Raw genomic sequence first — 22,692 nt, 5'->3', positions numbered from 1 at the left:
GACAGAAACTGCAGTCACACCATCCTAAAAATAATAAAAACCTTTGCCACAAATCTGTATGTTGCCAATACAAACTAACACCTTCAGGCCCAAAAACAAAGGTCTGAAATATTCCTTGATTTTCCACATTTAATACTCCCATTTTGTTATACACTTGTATGAAGACAAAGTGAGTCACTAAAACAGGATATTCAACCTCCCATCTGGAAAACAAGCGCATCAATAGCTAAATCCATCCAGTTAAACTAATTTACTGCTTAAATGAATGATATTAGCATGTGTTTAATAGAAACCAAAATGGAGATGAAGCGTGGCCACTACACATCCAGAGGTTCACAATTCATGACTTGATAGGATTAAGAACAAAACAAGAACTACAAAAACAAGCGTATTTATTGGTAACAAGCCATAACGGTCAAAACATTTTCAGTGCATAAACACATGGTTTACAAGAGTAACACCACAACTCATTTTAGACATGATCCAAACAGATATTAGCTCCACTCATCCTGCGTCGCTGCTGAGGAACAGCCCACCATGATTGAGAACATGCCCCAGAAGTGAAGCCAATCAGTGGGATCTGTAAGACAAGGGGAAAACTATTTCACGTTACACTCCCGAATCAGATAACGTTACAAATTTAGCATTGAATGCTCATGTGTCTTGCGACAGGATCCAGGCACAGAGAAGTAAGCTCAGACCTAGGTTTTAGCAAGAGTACCTTACTCTACCCCCCTGTCATGGCCACTAGAGACACCGACAGCCTCCAGTGGGCAAAGCATAGGAGGGAACATGACTAGATCAGACTGGCTGAATAAATAAAAGGGCTGATGTGATATGGGTTACTCACCTAATGACTAGTTCCTCCGACTCGTCTGCCATTTATTAGCTGCAAAAAAAGACAGATGAGCTTACCACAGAATTATCACTGCTACCATTACAAAAATTGTTTCTCCCGACAGGATCCGAAGCAAGGAATATTAAGCCAATACTTCAGGTTTATGAGAGATTTCTTCTACCCCTCCGTGTTGATCACTCAAGACATGCAGGACTTGAGTGTGCAATAAAAGGGGTTTAAATAAAAATAACAGCTAGATCACTTACCAAATGATCGGAGGATTCAACACCAGTGGCCTCAGTGCCCAATATATGGAGCCTAGACAAAGATTACATTTTTATTAAATTTAGTTTTTAAATAAGATAAGAGAACACTGAATCCTCATATACAGGGTACATGTGTCTTGCGACAGGATCCAGGCACAGAGAAGTAAGCTCAGACCTAGGTTTTAGCAAGAGTACCTTACTCTACCCCCCTGTCATGGCCACTAGAGACACCGACAGCCTCCAGTGGGCAAAGCATAGGAGGGATCATGACTAGACCAGACTGGTTGAATAAATGGGGCTGATGTGATACCACGCTGGTCTCATTATAGCTCATAAACTCCACCCCCTTCATGCAGTCTAACGGGATGCAACAACGTACCATTTTCCAAAAATGGTGTCATTTTATGTAGTTTTTAATCATTCAAGTGCAAGTTCAAACGTTCATTTATTAAAAGAAAGGAGGCACGTTATTTGATGCTTAAAAAGTGACAATTGACAGCTTTACTGAGCAACGTTGTCACAGAGGCACCAACAGACTTTTTGGGGGATTTTCAGGAGACGGGAGCTTTAGCTTTAATTTCTACTCCCACTGTCTCTTTAAGCCAACACAGAAGTAACTTAAACTGCAATTCACCAACTGGATGCCTGGGACAGGCTGCAGAAAGGGGTCAAATATGCATCTACCCCAACTTTACAGCTAGGCAGGCATGGTTTCAGCAACCAGGCATTTCAGCATCCAAAAAAAAAAAAGGGGGAGTGACAAATTGCCAAGATGGCAACAGCCAGCTCTGCCCACTTTAGGCTTATAAAATACTTTTCTGAAACCTACAGGGGGTGTCAGACACTACCCCCATTTTTTTAATACAATCTATAATTCAGACATTGGCAGCTCCGCTGTTCTACAATGGAAAAGAGTGAAGGGGCGTGGTCACTTTGACAGTCTGTGATACCAGTTACTCACCAAATGACTGCAGTTCTTCCATTTTCTGTCTCCATTTATTAGCTGAAAATAAATTCAGACATGAGCAGATCTTACCACAGAATTCTCAGCTAACCATTACAAAAATTGTTTCTCCCGACAGGGTCCGAAGTAAGGAATATAAACCAATACTTCAGGTTTTTGAGAGAATTCTTCTACCCCTCCGTGTTGATCACTCAAGACATGCAGGACTTGAGTGTGCAATAAAAGGGGCTTAAATAAAAAGAAAAAAAATCAGGAATATCACTTACCAAATGTGAGGAGGAGGATTCTTTAGCATGTTTCTTGGCCTTTGGGCCAAACCAATATAGGAGCCTATATTGGATTTAAAAAAAAAATGCACAATCAAATCAGACAAACTTATGGTTTTAGAGCCAAGTTTCCCTTGAGCAAGTGAAAGAATTGTCTGCCCCTCTTTGTTTGTCACTGAAGACCTTAAAATAAATGCTTCCTTACCGTTCGTTAATAAGTCATCGAAACTTGCCAGTTTCCCTTCAGTCAGGGGGTTCAGATGGACAGTCTATTTAAAGAGGAAAAAAAGAACATGTCATTTGCATCAGCAGGCCGCACATTTACCACGTGCTGTCCTCGAGCCACACGTGGCCTTCCTGCACATCACCTTAATACCTCGGCATTTTGATCGTGGTAACGGTCCAATAATCAATATCATAGACCATAAAAATATAAAGATGCACAACATGTTTTATTAAGCCTTTTCTGTTTGTCTACTAACTATTTCACTACCTTTCTATGCATTTCCTGTACTGAAGTCTAACTGCAACTGTTCTGGTAAAGATACGATTTACAAAATAATTTTACATATAAAAGTAAAACGAAGCATACCTTCAAATATATAAGTAACTAAAATAAGTAACAAAAGTGCTACAATCTAGCAGTGCGCACACACTTACCAGCACTCATGTTGCGGCCGACCCAGTTTGTGATCTGTACAAAATGAGCACATGTGACCACTGCACGGAATTATGGGACATTTAAAGAGACCGCCTCCCAGTTCGTTTCCACGAATCAGTTGAAAATGATTCACTCGGACAATTCAGTCCGATTGGTGAACCAAGACGCCCACATTGGTTTGGGGAAAAGATCCGACTCAAAAGAACCGTTATCGAATCAGATATCGCAATCAAGCGATACAGTTTTTTCTTATATACTTATATTTTATTTATATATATAAACGAATGACAGCAGGGCATATGAGACCGTGTTTTAAAAAAATAAAACCAAATAAGAGTCGAGAAATTCCCTTTTTATACACTCACATTTAAACTATTGCGCCTAAATGTATATGTATCAGTGTATGTGCTGTACAAGAGTATTTCCTGTTACCGTTTGAAATAAATGCATACTTTAGCCTTACAGTTCATTCATAATTCATTATGGATTTTGAATGTACTGTGAAGTTATGAACTGTGCTGTGGGACAACCCGCAGACCTAATCCAAATTCTATTGGCCATATGGAAAGTTCGGACAAACTTCATTGGTCAAATGATCTGTCAATCAAAGGCGCAGCGTTTTATGTCGTATACTACAAATGCACCAATCGCGTCTCGGTGGGCGGTGTTTGATCCGCTAATCCAGGATGTGAATGTTTCGTTTAGTACGTACAACTGGCAAAGATGTTTACAATAAATATATCCTGTATATTTATGCTTCGTTGCAGAGACCATGAAGAAAACAAGTAGATGAAAGCCGTAGACGTTTATCTCTCGCTTTGTTTGCACTTTGCATGCGCAGCGGGGATTGAATGGTCACTGATTGCTGTCCTCGGTTGGGATTGCAGCTTGGCCTGTCAGTGTACTGCTGTTACTATCATGTTTAATTCATAAAGATGGCAACGAGGGGCACCTTATAAACTAAATGACTGTCAGAAACATCGCCTCCATTTGTAATATGGTAAGTGAGTGGATACTGCGTTGGCTAGCTCTTACGTAATGATGGTTGAATGGCTTTCCTCACAATCAGGTGCATGACCTTATTTATGAGCTGATGTATGCATGGATGACCGCTGTGATGAACACATCTGCCATAACTGGACATATTTGCCTGCTCATATAATAAGCTGAAAGTGTAAGGGATCGCATAAAAATGTAACTTATTTACCTAAAGGAAAATTGCAGGATCAGTGATGCCCTCTTTGTGTTGTGATAGCTCAGGTTAGTGTGTTGTTAATTTTTGGATTTTTAACGATAAAACAGTTTAGTGTAATTCACAAAACTTCCTAAAATTTGTGAAAAGAGTGACTGTGTGCTTTGCATAGACCTTTAATCTCTTTGCATTGCTCTAATGTCATTTTGACATTAAATTAATTTGGACAAATATAAGCACACACAAAAAAAAACATGTTGGAAGATTATTGTAATTCTCTTAAAAGAATAATTAACCTAAAATGAAAGTTTTTGTAATGTACAGGTCACATCTATCTGTGCAGATAGAATGAATGGAGACTGCACTTTCAGAAAAGGTTTAAACTAGAAAATTAACATTTTGGTCGATACCGATATATTCGTTGATAAAGCTTAATCCAAATTTTTATATAATTTGCCTGGTTGTTATATTAAAAAAAAAATCACCATTTAAAACCCATGTCTCGAGCACACAATAAAGATGTTCTCATTATAATTTTATGCATGTCTTTATGTATTTTATATCATGTCTATATGACAGACCTGCACTGCACGTTGCACTGATCGGTATTGTAACATGATTTTAATCATTTCAAGCAATTAAATCATGGTGAACAGTACGCATCTTAAGTGTCTCAGTTGAAGAAAATTTATTATTATTAAATCAATTATTTATTTGCTTTAATAGATCAGCCAAATTGTCTTATAGGGGCGATAATGGTAACATTAAAAATGAACATATCGGCCGATCATATCATGCATCCCTAGTTGAAATGGTACCTTAAAAGAAGCACCTCAAAGTTTGTTTTCTAGAGGATACCACAATTGCAATTTTCCATAGGCATGTAAAATTAATTTAAAGTTAAGGATTTTTTACTGGTTCAAAGTAGGATACATTTAGTAAATGGTTTTGGGAAAAGAAAGAACTAGATCCTTGCAGTTTACTTATTTTCTGCAGTTCTAGTAAAAGCAGTTCAACTTGTCAGTTTTAATTGCCAAGACAATTTAGGCAACATTTCTAATGGTTGTTTTATGTTTTTCAAAGGCACAATATGTTAGATTTGTAGATTAAAATATCAACCACTTAGAACAATGTTACATATTGTTCTAAGTGGCTGTGTACTTACATTATCCCAAAAGTTTCCAACAATGTTTAAATCCAGAGGAATCCGCTGTTTTAACTAGTGTTACGGACCACGTCCTCAATGACGTCATTTCCACGCTACCTTCGATTTCCGTAGAAACCACAGAAACACCTTTTAATATAGTATGTATTTTATTAGACAGATAAGCAACTGTTTGTATATACAAAAACTATTCATTGTTATACAGAAATATGGTTAGTCTTTTCGTTTGAATGGCTTGTTTTCTTAATTTACCACGAATAACTTTTTTACCATGCCTCAGAGCCAACACTATTTGGTCAAGTGGCTAACTTTCTCCATTATACAATATATTTTAAAATGAATTGCATGTCATTTAGTGACATTCATTTAGTCATAATGTTATAACAGTTTTAACATGACATTCAACACACTCAAGTATGTTTAGTGTGATTGTTTTAAGCATGTAAAACAGTACTGCGTTCCCCCACACACAACGAAAAGCACTGCGTTCCCCGCGCACACACACAACGAAAATAGCGGAAGCGGCGATTGCAGCATAAGCAGAATAAAAGCTCAGAGACGGTGTTTGGTGCAGGTCTCTCTCATTAGCATTCACTCTCAAGGGCTCTCGCGCGTCCTGCTTCATACTAACGTAATGCTAATAAAACTTTAATAAATTCACTCATTCATGAACATAATTTCCCGTCAGATTTCGTTCCATCGACTGTGGAGGCGAAGAGTCAAGACTACAACTCCCATAATTTCAACACTCATCAATTTCACACGTCATCAAGCTACGCCTTTTTTTAAATTAGTAAGTTTTCTAGTGGTGAAACTTACGTACTGTGCGTTTAAGTTTAAGCTTATCATTTAATATTTGTTTTTCATTGTACTTTATTAAAATATCCAAATTTAATTGTTTTACTGAACAATAACAACACTGATTAGATTAACCGATTCATTAAAAAGATTCACCTTTGTTCATGAATATGACACATACTTCTGTCGCATTTTCACAACCATGCAAAATAAAAAAATAAAACGAATAATGGTTTAAATTTCAGTCTGTTCGTCACATAAAACTATTCTATGGCTTTAGGAGAATTGTAGTATCACCATCACAATTAAAGTATTTGCAGCAAGTTCCTACATTTTTACTATCTGTATTGCTTTTTGTAGAGCCATTTGTATAAAGGGTTTTAAGATGGCTAATGGGAGCATTTTGTTTAATGCTTGCTTGCAGATACACTGTGGGATTTCTAGCATTGCCTGAAACTGGCCTGAACCTCTAACCACTGTCAGTTGTTCTTTGGGTAACTGCAGGTGCTGTGTCAGCCTGGGCTAGATGTGGTCAGGAACATGAAGAGTGAATTATTGCCAGCATGAGGGGGCTCAGACTTAACGTCTGACTGCTGTTTAGTGCTAGTTGTGTAACTAAATGGACAGACAGGGTTCATTTGTTCATTGGCATGAGTTCAGGGCCACGTCTTGTAGTGGCTCATTGACCATGGATACAAGGCAAGCTAATGAAATGTTCTCCTTTATGTCTTCCATGTTCTATCCTGCTTTAAATGACCTCGATAAGTGTGCGTTTGGTGTGCACAACCACAGACCTGTCGTTCACATGAGTCTATTACGTGCACTTTAGTTTGAGAACATGCGTCTGGCAACATATTGTCTTATATATGTTTGTGCGCACTTGTGTACGTGCCCTTTTATGGGGTGTGGAAGATTTCTAGGCAGAAACATTAGATGGCTTGGCTGACAATTGTGTGTAGACAATGAGAAAATGATCTCTATTTAAAGTCAGATGTTGGCATACCTTGCACGATGCTGTATTCATATTTCAATAGGCAATAAAGATCTATTAGTGCTGGAAATTAAGGACTTTGTGGATTCATATTTCCCACAGATAAAAAGGATGCTGTCTCAGTCAGGTTAATAACACTAAATTAGACAATGCACGGATACAGAGAGAGGCAGTTTCCCATCTTTCAACTGTCAGTCATGGTCTTGACTTTACTGGTGTATGGCTTTGATCTCTGGATCCAATTGTTGTGTTTAGTCATTACCTGATCTGCTCATTCAGAGTCATCCAGAGATATGTTGGGGTTTAATAGGGCAGCCATTGACAATACTGTTCAAAAGCTTGGGGTTAGTAAGATTTTTAAACTTTTTTGAAGCAAGTCTCTTATGCACAAGGCTGTGCTTATTTGACCAAAAAAAAAAAAAACTGTTAAAACAGAAATATGGTGAATGTGAAATATGAATACAATTTAAAATAATGGTTTTCTATTTTAATACGTTAACTTAAAATGTAATTTATTCTGTTGATGGCAAAGCTGACTTCACATGATCCATCAAAAATCATGGTGCTCATTATCAATGTTGAAATCAGTTTTTCAGGATTCTTTGATGAATAGAAAATTCAAAAGAACAGCATTTATTTGGAATATTTTGTAACATAAATATCTTTCTTGTCACTTTTGATCAATTGAAAGGGTTAGTTCACCCAAAAATGAAATGTGTGTCATTAATGACATACTCTAATGTCGTTCCACACCATTAAGACCTCCGTTCATCTTCGCAACACAGTTTAAGATATTTTATATTTAGTCCAAGATTCAAATTTAGTCATGAATCAGCATATTGATTCATCCAAAATCGCTTCCTTCCTAATTGTTCTATTCATTATTAAAGGGCTGGTTCACCCAAAAATGAAAAATATCCCATAATTCACCCTCAAGCCATCCTGGGTGTATATGGATTTCTTCTTTCTGACGAATACTATTATATTAAAGGTCCCATGGCATGGGTTGTTTTATTGTTTTATAATGTCTCCTGGGGTTTACTAATATTGATAGTATTGTTTTTACATCAAAAAATGTCATAATTTAGAAATAAAAGGCATTTTTTCTTTACTGAAATTAGCCCTCAGTTTAGAATGCTCTGTTTCAAGGGGCGTGTCTGCTGTGAGTCTTCAGTGAAAACACCCACTGTTGTGATTGGCTGACATCTTTGCATTTAAATTAGATAACGTGCGGATGGCGGCGTGGTTTAGTTAGGCGCTACTCGCGAGCAGAGCAGCGCTGCCAGTCGAGAGAGAGACAGAGAGAAACGGAGCTGGCGAAAGATTGCTGAGGAAGTGTTATTGTACCGAGTTTTTGAGAGCGCGAGGTTATTTTGTTTGTATCTGAGAGCTCTGAATAAACACGAGTGAACTTTGCAATGTTATTTCTCTCACAAAATGCTTTCACCACAGCTAACAACAAACACAACATCGACATGAATACAGTAAGTGCTTCTGTTGAGCACAATGAGCAGCGTCATTCAAACGTGTGATTGACCAATCCGAACATTATAAAGAGTATTCCTTGAATGCTCTCTGTAGTTTAATCATTTAAATAACATATTTGTTTCATGCTGCTAACAGAAATGACGTGAGGTTGATGGTTGTAGTCACTGGCTTGATTCACTGATGCATCAAGACGGCCAGCTGCAGGACTGACAGTATTAAACGATTTAGAAAGAAAGTCTGTGTGAACTTGAATGATTAGCTAAACATCAGAACTCACTGATCCCAGATCAGGCATTAATGAACACTGTTACTCACTGTTTGTGGTGGTACTGTTGAATCCGTATGGTAAAGCCTGTGCTGCTGACATCCACTGATAAACTGACTCCTTTCTCTACTAATTCTCTGGGCGGGCAAAGCAGAGGAAGGGGCGGTAACCTTTCCTGGTATGACGTCATAACAGGAGAATTCAAGATCAGCTCATCTGAGCTCTCAGTTTCTCAAAGCCAGAGAAAGACAGCCTGAACTCGTTTTATACTGATCAAAATTTCTAGCGACTTGGGGACAACATTCAGGCTAGGGGAACTCATATTAATGTTGAAAAACCTCATAAAATAAAAATGTCATGCCATGGGACCTTTAAATGTCTTGGCTTTTCCAAGCTTTATAATGGGAGTGAATAGTAACTGAGATTTTGAAGTCCATAAAAGTTCATCTATCCATCGTAAACGTAATACATATATTTATTTATATTTTTAAATATAAAGAAATCATTTTCATATCGGTGCATCCTATAATATATACATTTTGGCTGCTTAATGCAAGGAATTTTTTATGTGTTGGCACATAGTCATATAGTTTTAGAGAGAGAGGTTTTTGTTTTTTTAAATAGACAAATTAAAATTTAATTATAGCTGAGGGTTCTTACTTTGTCTTATTTCTATTCAATATAAATGAACAGATGTTTGTGTTTTCCTGTCATTTCAGGGCACCAATGCCTCTGCTCTGGAGAAAGACATTGGTCCAGAGCAGTTTCCCATTAATGAACACTACTTTGGATTGGTCAACGTAAGTATCACACAAGCAGACTAACCCTAAAACGGACACATAGCCTTAAAAAATATACACATGGTAACAGTTTGCATATTTGTTTAGTGAAATATTGAGTAGCTTGGCTTTCCCATTTGGGTGCATGTTATCATGCCATGTTGTATTGCTTAACAACATTATTGTAAATGAAGGACACCACATCATCGAAGCAAAAACAACCAGCTTAAGTGTTTTTCTGAACTAGTGAAAAAGCACAGTTCACAACCTTTGGTAGCCATCTTTATTTGTTATTTTCCAGAGAAGGGAGTGGTTGATGTGTACTCTTCTGCAAAATATATTAGCATGTGATTTTCACTGCAGAACAGGGCAGCTTGACAACACAGTATTTATTCCTGCTGCCATTAGCGCAGCTGGTATGATTAATGAACATGTTACTGTTCAGCCTTAGAGCTGAATCTTTCAGGTCAAGCTGCCTCTTGTTTTGGCAGAACATTCAATTCAGAATGGAGATAAATCAGGTCACAGTTATTATTTTTCTTGCTATTAGCTTATTAAGATCAGAAGGAGATCCACAAAAATTAGGTCACAGTTGTTATTATTATTATTGTTCCTTTTTTAGATTTGAAGGAGAATTGTCATTCTGGTCTGAAGCGAATTGCAAAAGGAGATAACTGCTTTAATTCTCATTAAGGAGTTACTGCCATCGGAAGGTGATTAAAAAAACAAAGCAATTAAAGGTACTTAATGAGAGAATTGATTAGTATAAAATTAAATAATCTCTCTGAGTGTATATTAGGATGCTGTGTGAAAAACGACGGCTTCGCTGAAGGCATGGACGATTTTATATACTGGTACACGTGAAGGAAATGCAAGATTGCATCTCTGTTCTGTCTCAATATAGCGATCAGTTAATCTGTGATTTTGTCAGTGAAGGTAAGATGCGCCATAATGACAATTAAACAATTTTAATTAAAACATACTGTTACCAAGAAAAAATGTGATGATACACTGAGCAATTTTTTGAGCAATGTTGATGGCCAGTGTCAACATTGTCAACGGGCAACCAGGTGAGACACAGGACCCGTGACCAATCTCAATTATTCAGCTTGAAATTTGTTGCCCATTCTTAATGGAAAGTGCCCAAGAAACATCGCTCTGCAACATTGCTAAAGAAAGTTGCCCCGTGTATCATCACCTTAACAGAGCAAAATGCTAACCATGCACTAAAAAATGGTCAAATTAATAATAATTATATATATTTTTAAATGTAACTTGAAAACACATTTTTGAGGTTCAGCACATTTACAAATAATTAAGGCTCTGATATACTCACAGCCAAGTTCTTTTTCGTTCTTCGCTTAAGTTCAAAATATGTGATCAGCAATATGCTGTAACTCAGCTGATAGTGGTGTTTAGATGAATATGTAAATATGTGCTGCTCGCTTTCCTCTCAATAACAAAATAAATGCACAAGAAAAATGAGAAAACAGCAAGCATTTTTTAAACAAAGCATAAGAAAAGCATCTGATCATATTAACGTGGATATGTTTGCACAAGCTCTGCTGCACTTTAGCACTTTTGGAACCCAATTCCAAAAAGTTACTACACTGTACAAATTGTAAATAAAAACAGAATAAAATGATTTGGAAGTTTTAAATTTCAATACTTTATTCAGAATACAATATAGATGACATATCAAATGTCTAAACTGAGAACATGTATAATTTTAAGGGCAAAATAAGTTGATTTAAAATTTCATGGCATCAACACATCTCAAAAAAGTTGTGACAAGGCCATGTTTACCACTGTGTGTCATCCCCTCTTCTTTTTATAACAGTCTGCAAACGTCTGGGGACTGAGGAGACAAGTTGCTCAAGTTTTGGAATAGGAATGTTGTCCCATTCTTGTCAAATACAGGCTTCTAGTTGCTCAACTGTCTTAGGTCTTCTTTGCTGCATTTTCCTCTTTATGATGCACCAAATGTTTTCTATGGGTGAAAGATCTGGACTGCAGGCTGGCCATTACAGTAGCCATATCCTTCTTCTACGCAGCCATAATGCTGTAATTGATGCAGTATATGGTCTGGCATTGTCATGCTGGAAAATGCAAAGTCTTCCCTGAAAGAGAAGACATCTGGATGGGAGCATATGTTGTTCTAGAACTTGGATATACCTTTCAGCATTGATGGTGCCTTTCCAGTTGTGTAAGCTGCCCATGCCACACACGCTCATGCAACCCCATACCATCAGAGATGCAGACTTCTGAACTGAGTGCTGATAACCACTTGGGTTGTCTTTGTCCTCTTTAGTCCGGATGAAATGGCGTCCCAGTTTTCCCCCAAAAACTTTTTTGACAAATTTTGATTCGTCTGACCACAGAACAGTTTTCCACTTTACCACAGTCCATTTTAAATGAGCCTTGGCCCAGAGACGCCTGCGCTTCTGGATCATGTTTAGATATGGCTTCTTTTTTTAGTTTTAGCTGACAATGGCAAATGGCACGGTGGATTATGTTCACCGAAACTGTTTTCTGGAAGTATTCCTGAGCCCATGTTGTGATTTCCATTACAGTAGCATTCCTGTATGTGATGCAGTGCCGTCTAAGGGCCCAAAGATCACAGGCGTCCAGTATGGTTTTCCAGCCTTGACCCTTACGCACAGAGATTGTTCCAGAATCGCTGAATAATAATCTCATTGTAGATGATGACAAGCAATTTTTCTCTGAGAATCTCCTTTCTGATACTGCTTCACTATTTTTCGCCGCAGCATTGGGGGAATTGGTGATCCTCTGCCCATCTTGACTTCTGAGAGTCTCTTTTTTTTACCCATTTAAGTTGCCAATTGACCTTATAAGTTGCAAATTGGTCCTCCAGCTGTTCCTTATATGTACATTTAATTTTACTGGCCTCTTATTGCTAACTGTCCCAACTTTTTTGGAATGTGTAGCTCTCATAAAATCCTAAATGAGCCAATATTTGACATGACATTTCAAAATGTCTCACTTTCATTATTGGATATGTTATCTTTATTCTATTGTGTATAAAATATAGACTTATGAGAATTATAAATTGTTGCATTCCTTTTTTATGCAAACTTTTTAGGAAAATTCACTTCAGCAAGTTGTTTTGGCCTGATTAAGTTAAAAATTACATCACATCTGTTCGTTCTTCGACTTCACTTGAAGTATATCGGGGCTTTTACATTTCGATTGGTGTAAAAAAAAAAAAAAAAATTAGTTTTTTTTGTTTTATGATCAGTAATTTCCGAATACTCATCATAATCCTGACCCTCTTCTTGCATTTATTTTCTCTCATCTCTCTGCATTCACTGTCAATAAAAATGCCAAAAAGCCCCAAGAACCATTTCATTGTCAGTGTGCGCTGACAGGAAAAGGCCTTTGGAAGGGAAACAATGCTCTGTTGTGACAATAACAGCAAGTGCTGCTCTTTCAGCCCATGCAGGTCATGTTTTTAAAGAGCGTTTGATTCCACCATTAGTTTTCTCAGCCCTTTGATTTGCTTTTAGCAGTGAGCAGCAGGGAGTTTTTCAATGTCTTTCCTGATTGTAAATGTCTTGTCTAGATCTACGTTTGTTTAACCCCTTGCCTGCTTTTTTCCCTGGCGCACCTCCAGCAGAGAGTGTTCCAGATTTTATCTCTCGGTGTCATAGGTCTGATTTAATTATGTCCCAAGTGTTATTTGACTGTTTCCTGCTCAAGAATTGATTAGCTCAAACTAAAAGAATTCCTCTCTCTGTGTCTTTTTCTCTAGTTTGGGAACACGTGTTACTGTAACTCGGTGTTGCAGGCTCTGTATTTCTGCCGGCCATTCAGGGAGAATGTGTTGGCCTATAAAGTCCAGCAGAAGAAAAAGGAGAACCTTCTCACCTGTTTGGCCGACCTCTTCCACAGCATTGCCACACAAAAGAAGAAGGTGGGCGTGATCCCTCCCAAGAAGTTCATCTCACGCCTGCGGAAGGAGAATGGTGAGGGGTTGAGGTTTGGCGGGTTAGCATGGCTTAGTTAACCCCTGCTGGTACATACTGTAACAACACAATTATGAAGACAAAAGCGTATTTCTCCATTTACGTCCATTTAAAAGTAGCTGTCAAATTGCAACATATATTATTTTTTACACAAAAACACGTCTGGTTCATTATCTTTGCGGGGACTCTCCATAGACGTAATGTTGACTGAACGATCGACACATTCACAAAAGAAAGACATATTGAACAGACTGTACTGTCCCTGTTTTCTTTCACATCAAGATAAATTTGGTTTCTGCTATGACTAAGCCATCTGTTGTCAAGCCACTGCTAAAATGTCCAAAGATACTCATTGATGTTGTAAGTACTTGCAGAAAAACCTGTTTATGAGACATTTAAAGTCGGCTTGTGTATCCAATATGATGGTAAATATGTTTACATGATTTTTTCGGCAACTAATAGAGCTGTAGCTGGCATTCAGACAGGAGACTATGTGAAAAAAACAAACCTGTGCACCCTAACAGTAAGCCTCTGTGTGATATGCTGAATGAGAAGCAGGTGTAACAGATCAGGTGTGTGTGTTTTGAGGGAGAGAGGAGGGATAATATGTAGTATAAAAGAGGATTTGTTCTTCTTTCTCATTCCAGAAAAGGCTCTCTCTATGAATTAACAATACAGACCTCTATCAGAGCTACCAGCTACACACACTCACACAGAGTTAGCTATATGATTGCACATGACATGCATGTACCAACATTGTGCTAAAATATGTGACCAAAATGAGTTCCTTTTAAGTTCACATGAGCACACCATATCCAAAATGCTACCGTTACCTTTCTAAGTTTAGCAAGTAAACTGATATGGATTGATATCTTGTTACACTTTCTGTCTTTTCCTATAGACCTGTTTGATAACTACATGCAGCAGGATGCCCACGAGTTCCTGAACTACCTGCTGAACACGGTGGCTGACATCCTGCAAGAGGAGAAGAAGCAGGAGAAACAGAATGGACGGCTGAAGAACAACGGCACTGCCATCGCCACAGACACCGAGCCAGAACAGAACAAGACCGAGCCCACCTGGGTTCACGACATCTTCCAGGGCACGCTGACCAATGAGACGCGCTGTCTCAACTGTGAGACGGTATGAGTATTGTGTTTCCTTAAAGGGTTACTTCAGCAATTAGCATATGCCTTTGTATCAGTAGAAACCCTGGAGTATATTGGAATGATTGTGCTTCCCCCCCATATCCCCCTGAGACTAGACATTTATGCATTTTATTTCTGAAAGAAAATCAATTTGCGTCATCTGAGGATTTTTTGACCAGAGGCTAAAGACTAAAGCCAGTAAAAAGAGCTATTTCTGCATGTTTTCAACCTGCGCATCGGGAGTGGAATCGCACTCACAGCACTCAGCTCACAGCCTCAGGCATTCATGTAAACAGAGCGGTACGAAGCAAAGTGAGTGTTTCAACTTCTCAAATTAATTCCGATGAAAGTTAAAGGACAACTCCGGTGAGAAATGAACCTAGGGGTAATTAACAGATGGTTACCAAGTAGATCGTTCTCTGGGGTGCGTTTTCATGAAAATCGAATGTAAAGAGTAAAAAACAGTTCTGTTCTCTAAAAACAGATTAGCTTATAATGCTTGTCTATTGGGTAAAGGGTAGGTGAAATTAAATCGCTAGTTAATACCACTAACAAGGCTCAAAACAGCCTCACACTAACACGGTAGCATAATGAGGGTCCCTACATGCAAACCGAAGCATTGAGAACTTTGTAAGAGTACAAACATTTTAATAAGAAGCTACTTCATAAACACAGTACATTACGCGTTTACGGTCAGGCACCATCTTGGAAAACACTCTCGAATCTCAAAAAATTAGCATATTTCATCCAACCAATAAAAGAGAAGTGTTTTTAATACAAAAAAAAGTCAACCTTCAGATAATTATGTTCATTTATGCACTCAATACTTGGTGGGGAATCCTTTTGCAGAAATGACCTCTTCACTGCGGCGTGGCATGGAGGCGATCAGCCTGTGGCACTGCTGAGGTGTTATGGAGGCCCAGGATGCTTCGATTGCGGCCTTAAGCTCATCCAGAGTGTTGGGTCTTGCGGTTAAACTTTCTCTTCACAATATCCCACAGATTCTCTATGGGGTTCAGGTCAGGAGAGTTGGCAGGCCAATTGAGCACAGTAATACCGGTCAGTAAACCATTAACCAGTGGTTTTGGCACTGTGAGCAGGTGCCAGGTCGTGCTGAAAAACCAAATCTTCATCTCCATAAAGCTTTTCAGCAGATGGAAGCATGAAGTGCTCCAAAATCTCCTGATAGCTAGCTGCATTGACCCTGCCCTTGATAAAACACAGTGGACCAACACCAGCAGCTGACATGGCACCCCAGACCATCACTGACTGGGGGTACTTGACACTGGACTTCAGGCATTTTGGCATTTCCTTCTCCTCAGTCTTCCTCCAGACTCTGGCACCTTGATTTTCGAATGACATGCAAAATTTGTTTTCATCTGAAAAAGGTACTTTGGACCACTGAGCAACAGTCCAGTGCTGCTTCTCTGTAGCCCAAAGTGTCTTGACCTGGGAAATGCGGCACCTGTAGCCCATTTCCTGCACACGCCTGTGCACGATGGCTCTGGATGTTTCTACTCCAGACTCAGTCCACTGCTTCCGCAGGTCCCCCAAGGTCTGGAATCGGTACTTCTCCACAATCTTCCTCAGGGTCCGGTCACCTCTTCTCGTTGTGCAGCGTTTTTTGCCACACTTTTTCCTTCCCACAGACTTCCCACTGAGGTGCCTTGATACAGCACTCTGGGAACAGCCTATTCGTTCAGAAACTGAACGACATTTCTTTCTGTGTCTTACCCTCTCGCTTGAGGGTGTCAATGATGGCCTTCTGGACAGGGTCGGGTCGGCAGTCTTACCCATGATTGCGGTTTTGAGTAATGAACCAGGCTGGGAGTTTTTAAAAGCCTCAGGAATCTTTTGCCAGTGTTTAGAGTTAATTAGTTGATTCAGATGATGAGGTTAATAGCTCGTTTAGAGAACCTTGTCATGATATGCTACTTTTTTGAGATTTTTGGGAATTTTGTGTTTTCATGAGCTGTATGCCAAAATCATCAGTATTAAAACAATAAAAGACCTGAAATATTTCAGTTGGTGTGCAATGAATCTAAAATATATGAAAGTTTAATTTTTATCATTACATTATGGAAAATAACAAAAAAATTTAGAAGGACCTGTATATCTCATAAATATGTGTTAGTTTGTATTTTATCCTTTAATTTAGTTTTTATTTAATACAGCTGATGGAGCTATTTTACAGATGTGTTTGTGTATCCCATGAGACAATACATATTGCACCATATGCATTAGGGCAAAACATCACAGAAGGCTGCAAGCAATATAAAGAAAAATGTTCTGGATAATTGTTTTTAATTAAGATTTGTCTTGTGAAATATACAGTATACGATTATCTGTTATGCAGCTTATTCAGAGCAATACTACTAAATATATATATATATATATATATATATATATATATATATATATATATATATATATATATATATATATATATTTAAAAATGCAACACATCTCATTTCTAAAAGGGATATCTAATGTATGAGCAAAGCTGTATTTCATTTTTCAAAAGCATCACAGTACTCTTCTGTTAGACAGCCTCCGAAGGACTGTTTGGGTTTTTTAATGGTCTTATATAATGACATTCGATCACTCGCTTGAACTTTGCTGCCTGAGGAAAGAAACTGTGTCCCACTTTTCAGTCTTTTCTGTTGGTTAACCTACTTTTACTTCACGTTAAGACACAGTCACTCGACTCGACTCGACAGTGCTAACACGATGTCACACACCAGTGCTTTAACACATCCTCGCTCACATCTTCTGCAATAAGTGCGAGACAACAGGAGACAATCAGGTCACCAGAGTTCAGCCCGTTCACCTTAAACAGCTGAAACCAAAATGTGTGATAAACATCTTTACAGAAATGAGTTCCCTCTCAAAGATGCTTGACAACTGAGATTGTCTCTGTGGGGAGGGAGATCAGAGTTTCTGAAGAGGTTTTGTTAATGGGGCATGGATGGGTTTTTTTCTCTTCTTCCTCAATATGTTAACTAATTTGTGAACTTGTGTCGCCTTTTTACAGGTCAGTAGCAAGGATGAAGACTTTTTGGATTTGTCTGTAGATGTTGAGCAGAACACTTCAATAACACACTGTCTCAGGTAAACATACACGTACTGCGACACAACAGTCATCACACGTACACAACCAGTCATTTCTTACGGTCTACATGCTTTTTAGTTGATGTGTGTTTTGTCTGATGGCTTTTACAGGGACTTCAGTAATACAGAGACCCTGTGCAGTGAGTATAAATACTACTGTGAAATGTGCTGTAGCAAACAAGAGGCACAGAAACGGTGAGTGTCAGTGGATGTGTGTTTATATGATGTGGTAGGGCATATAACGAACTCTCAGAATGGCATACTACTATACTTTTCATGTGAAGGAATTCACTAAGCAAGCTAATGGTGTTTATTTGAGTGGACAAAATAATGCAAATGTTGCAAACTTTTCCCCAAAAACTGTCTAGTTTATTAAGACCGGAAAACTGTAAAAGTTGAGGAACTGTTGAGTGAACTGTTTAGTGACTCAATAGTATTTTAGCAGTATGTTTACTTGATTTTAACATAAAATTTATATTATCAGACTGCCACAGGTGTAGACTTGATTACACAAAATATTATAATAAAAAAACAACTATTTTCTCCATAATAACTGGAGAATTGTATGTGCAAAATTATGTCATGTGACAAAAATGTAGCATATATGCAACATTTATCATTACTTTTTCATACTATGTAAAAAGTACACTATATCCATTCCAGAATAAGTTTGTGTCTGTGAATTGTTTTAATAGTATAGTTTATATATAGCTTTTAAAGTATTTTTGTTGCCTGTATTATACAGAACAATTAACAAAGCAGTGGTTCTGCTCTAGATACTGTGGTGTGAAAGAATACATGCCAGTGATTGTTTTGTGTGTGTGTATGTGTTTCAGTATGCGTGTGAAGAAGCTGCCCATGATCTTGGCTCTTCATCTGAAGCGCTTTAAGTACATGGAGCAGCTGCATCGGTACACTAAACTGAGCTATCGTGTGGTCTTTCCACTGGAGCTCCGCCTCTTCAACACCTCCGTAGACGCCGTTAACCTCGACCGCATGTACGACCTTGTCGCTGTGGTGGTCCACTGTGGCAGGTACGAGAATTGTCAAACATGCACATCTGCAACATATAAAGCAGACTGACTTTCATACTATCTGCCATTTAGGTACATTAGGTCATATTTTATAAATATTGGCATTATAAGCAGTTGGAGTCTCAGGGCCCTTTGCTGCGAGTATATTTGTCGTTGTCTAAAAGTATATCATAATGATAATGTTTTTCTTCAAAAATGATGTATTTATCAGGAAATATAAATGTAAAAAAAAAGGTAATTTGGATTGTATTTAGGTTTTATTTTTGGCTTCATTATGCTGAAATATATATTCAGTGTTTAAATATTTAAAATATGATTTGATATCCTTGAAGAGTAAACACTGCCTCTGTAACTCTGTGTATTAGTGGCCCAAACAGAGGGCATTACATCAGCATCGTGAAGAGTCACGGCTTCTGGCTGCTGTTTGATGATGACATTGTGGAGGTATGCACCTCCCTGCACACACTGCACACACCTCTCTCTCTCTCTCTCTCTCTCTCTCTCTCTCTCTCTCTCTCTCTCTCTCTCTCTCTCTCTCTCTCTCTCTCTCTCTCTCTCTCTCTCTCTCTCTCTCTATATATAATATATTGTGTGTGAATATGTATGTGTGTACATGTGTGTGTATATATATATATCCCTAATAGTGTATATATATATATATATATATATATATATATATACTATTAGGGACTAGATATTATCATTTTGGCAGAAACGGATAAATCTTTATATTTGAAATCTGATAACTGATATATTGGCTGATAAATCTAAATCCAGATTTTTATATAATTTCTGAGAGCCTAATTGCAAAAACAAAAGTCTCACCATTAAAAGCCATGTCCCAAGCACAAAAGCCATGTTCTCATTATAATGGTATGTAGCCTATATGACAGACTTGCTCTGAACTGTATTTTTATTTTTTGAAGTGATTTCAATCACATTTCATGCAATCCAAAACCATGTGAACAGTGCTGCATCTGAAGTGAAAGGAAAAGCTGAAGGAATAATCCATTATTTATTATTTTTAATATACTGGACAAATTTTCTTATTGGGATGATAATGATAACGTAATGTTAAAACAATGTTACAAATGAACTTAATATCGGCTGCTACCGATATGGTGGTCGAGTTGTGTGTAGTTATAAACAATTTACTGTTATTACTACGGAAAGTACATACAACAAGGGCACAAAGTTTTCCCAAAATGTTGCAAATCCGCATATTAGAAGCATATTGATCATATGACACTGAAGCTGAAAAATCGGCTTTGTCATCACAGGGACAAATTACATTTATGTTAAAATTTGAATTGTAAAATATGTAACGTTTTTTACTATATTTTTGATCAAATAAATAGAGCCTTGGTGAACATAAGAGACTTCAAAAACATTTTGAACGCTATCATGCAGACAAAATAGAAACCCTAATGCATGAAGAACATAACATTCCTCTTTCCTGTTCTCTCTCACCATCTTTTTCTCTATCCATCCATATAATTTCTCTCCCAGAAAATTGATGCACAGGCGATAGAGGAGTTTTACGGTTTGACCTCTGACATTTCCAAGAACTCTGAGTCGGGATACATCCTGTTCTATCAGTCCAGAGAATGAAGGAGCAGAGAGGGGACAAATGAAGAGCAGAGGAGGAGAACGAGAAGAGATCAAAAGGAAGGGTATACGTGAAGATAACATCTGTTAGATTCCTTTTCCACATCCTTCTCCTTTTCCTCATCTCATACTCAGGGTCTCCAGCTGAGACTGAGTGCCAAACGCCCTCTGCAACCCCATTTGCCAATATGACATTTCCCAGAATTCCCATTCTCCCAATCTCGCTGCACTCTGGGGGAATTAAACACATCTTCTCAAATCTGACCCTCAAGTCAGTCACCTGCATCTGGAAGGCACTTTATAAACAAAAATGACAATAAGTAACACAAAAGCAACACAATGAAAACAATCACAACATATACAACTACAATACTTGTGAAAACTTGAAGGAATCAAAAAGCTACAAACGGAGCAACAAGTCCTGGTACTCTAGCAAGCGTCGCTGCTTCTGTTTGTTCAGTGCCCAGGAAAGTGCCTCTCATCCTGGGTATCTGAAACCAGGAGGAGGGTTTCTCTCTCTTGATCCCTGGCTTAAGATCCCTGGCTTCATTTCAGATGTTTTGTACTGTGATGCCCACCCATCAGTCCTCATTCGTACAACTCTTACCCAGTAGCTGGTGAATCTGCACATCCTAGTTCAGTCTTGGTCATCTGAGGGACTGTTTGCACAATTTGTTTTGGATTTCGCATATTGTAGGATTATGATTCTGAGCTGTGTGTGTGCGTGCATGCGTGCGTGCGTGCGTGCGTGTTAGACAGTAAATGCAGGCAGCGGCTCTGAAGTGACTTTGCTTTTCATCCAGAAATAGTTGCAGTCTTGTTACCAAGAGATTTTTCAAAAGTTGTCCAATTGAAATCTCTTCCAGTAACAGAAAAAGGGCAGAATTGTAAGGCTGAAAGCTGCTTTTGTCTCCCTTGCATTCTTATCTAACACAGTTGTTACCTAACTTCCGTTGTAATGGCCTTACATAGATTGTATTCCTTCTTTAGTTTAGTTGAATCCATCTTTTTTCTCCTAAATAGATGTTGCAACTTGGTCCCTGGTCTTTTATTAGAAGTTAGGTGACGTGGCATTTCATTTTATCATTACATTGAGGTGTTAAAGGGATAGTTAACCTAAAAATTTAAATTCTGTCATCATTTATTACCCCTTAAAGGTGCAGTGTGTCGTATTTATGAGGCTCTATATAATATACATAACTATGTTTTCAGTGGTGTATAAAGACCTTACATAATGAACTGTTATGTTTTTATTACCTTAGAATGAGTCATTTCTATCTGCATACACCGTGGGTCTCCTTTCAGTGAAATCGCCATTTTGCGCCGCCATGTTTCTACAGTAGCCTTAAATGGACAAACTTCTCTACAGAGCGCTAGCTACTCTCTGCCATCTCAGATAATGATATTTTTGTCCTGTGTCGGCCACCGAAGTCTCAACCTCACCACTAGATGCCGCTAAAATGTACACACTGCACGTTCAAATTGTTCCCAACTTCTTTGAGGCCGCATTTACGCGGAGGCGAGTGACTTCAACTCATGTGGACACGAACTTTGGTCAAGGGCTCCTCTTTTTTCTCCGCCTTACAAGATACATTTTTTGCTGACCTTTAAAGATGTGTGGAAAAGTGCGGAAAGCAAAACATTTTATAATCATTTTGTCTGCGTCCATTGCATATCGCGCCGTTTTACTTCCTTTTCTGGTTAAGAACGTCTTGGGCTGTTTCGCTAGTGTACAGTGTAAATGCAAATATCGGATATGGGTCGCTTTTAAAAGATGACTAAAGCCGACTATATATTTGGTGACTATATCCAATTTTTTTGACGACCCGCTTACATCATCTTTTAAAAGCGACCTGTATCCGATATTTGCATTTACACTGTACACTGGCGAAACAGCCCAAGAGTAAAACGGCGCAATATGCAATGGACGCAGACAAAATGATTAGTCAATGTTTCGCTTTCCGCGCTTTTCCACACATCTTTAGAGGTCAGCAAAGCATTTCCTTTTTTCAGGCGGAGAAAAAGGAGGAGAGCCCTTGACCGAAGTTCGTGTCCACCTGAGTTGACGTCATTCGCCTCCGTCCTTTTTTCAATGACGTACGACTTGCATTTACTGGGGGATATCCGATTTG

General features: G+C 38.3%; 1 protein-coding gene, 1 long non-coding RNA gene and 4 other non-coding genes across 6 annotated transcripts; 1 reads left to right on the top strand and 5 right to left on the bottom strand.

The window, feature by feature from the left end:
* Positions 1-375: 375 nt before the first annotated feature.
* On the bottom strand, positions 376-3,053 carry LOC137041793 (uncharacterized). The gene is made up of 7 exons (XR_010898152.1): positions 2,995-3,053; positions 2,540-2,603; positions 2,335-2,398; positions 2,066-2,107; positions 1,105-1,156; positions 851-889; positions 376-580 (listed from the first exon to the last, which is right to left on the bottom strand). It is a non-coding gene; the product is annotated as an uncharacterized lncRNA (long non-coding RNA).
* LOC137042282 (small nucleolar RNA SNORA26) lies at positions 655-777 on the bottom strand. Its single transcript, XR_010898389.1, has one exon. It is a non-coding gene; the product is annotated as a small nucleolar RNA SNORA26 (small nucleolar RNA).
* LOC137042280 (small nucleolar RNA SNORA26) lies at positions 945-1,064 on the bottom strand. The gene has a single exon (XR_010898387.1). It is a non-coding gene; the product is annotated as a small nucleolar RNA SNORA26 (small nucleolar RNA).
* Positions 1,233-1,355, bottom strand: LOC137042281 (small nucleolar RNA SNORA26). The gene has a single exon (XR_010898388.1). It is a non-coding gene; the product is annotated as a small nucleolar RNA SNORA26 (small nucleolar RNA).
* Positions 2,169-2,287, bottom strand: LOC137042278 (small nucleolar RNA SNORA26). Its single transcript, XR_010898386.1, has one exon. It is a non-coding gene; the product is annotated as a small nucleolar RNA SNORA26 (small nucleolar RNA).
* A 607-nt stretch (positions 3,054-3,660) lies between the features above and the next one.
* On the top strand, positions 3,661-22,156 carry usp46 (ubiquitin specific peptidase 46). Its single transcript, XM_067416943.1, has 9 exons — positions 3,661-3,995; positions 9,614-9,694; positions 13,446-13,659; positions 14,561-14,802; positions 17,842-17,918; positions 18,030-18,113; positions 18,755-18,952; positions 19,318-19,396; positions 20,462-22,156. Exons 1-9 carry the CDS (start codon positions 3,960-3,962, stop codon positions 20,561-20,563), a joined length of 1,113 nt encoding a protein of 370 aa, XP_067273044.1. The 5' UTR covers positions 3,661-3,959; the 3' UTR covers positions 20,564-22,156.
* Positions 22,157-22,692: the final 536 nt, after the last annotated feature.

Source organism: Pseudorasbora parva, chromosome 15 (genome assembly GCF_024679245.1).
Source record: "Pseudorasbora parva isolate DD20220531a chromosome 15, ASM2467924v1, whole genome shotgun sequence".
Lineage (NCBI taxonomy): Eukaryota > Metazoa > Chordata > Actinopteri > Cypriniformes > Gobionidae > Pseudorasbora > Pseudorasbora parva.
Note: the sequence above shows the minus strand (reverse complement) of the source record. Positions and strands in the feature narration are given on the sequence as shown.

What these genes read in the sequence shown, in the direction of transcription:
- usp46 (XM_067416943.1), top strand. Translation starts at nt 3,960, where the DNA reads ATGACTGTCAGAAACATCGCCTCCATTTGTAATATG. An exon ending in ACGCCTGCGGAAGGAGAATG is followed by an intron (nt 13,660 to 14,560) that starts GTGAGGGGTTGA and finishes CTTTTCCTATAG; the next exon opens with ACCTGTTTGATAACTACATG. An exon ending in GTGGTGGTCCACTGTGGCAG is followed by an intron (nt 18,953 to 19,317) that starts GTACGAGAATTG and finishes TCTGTGTATTAG; the next exon opens with TGGCCCAAACAGAGGGCATT.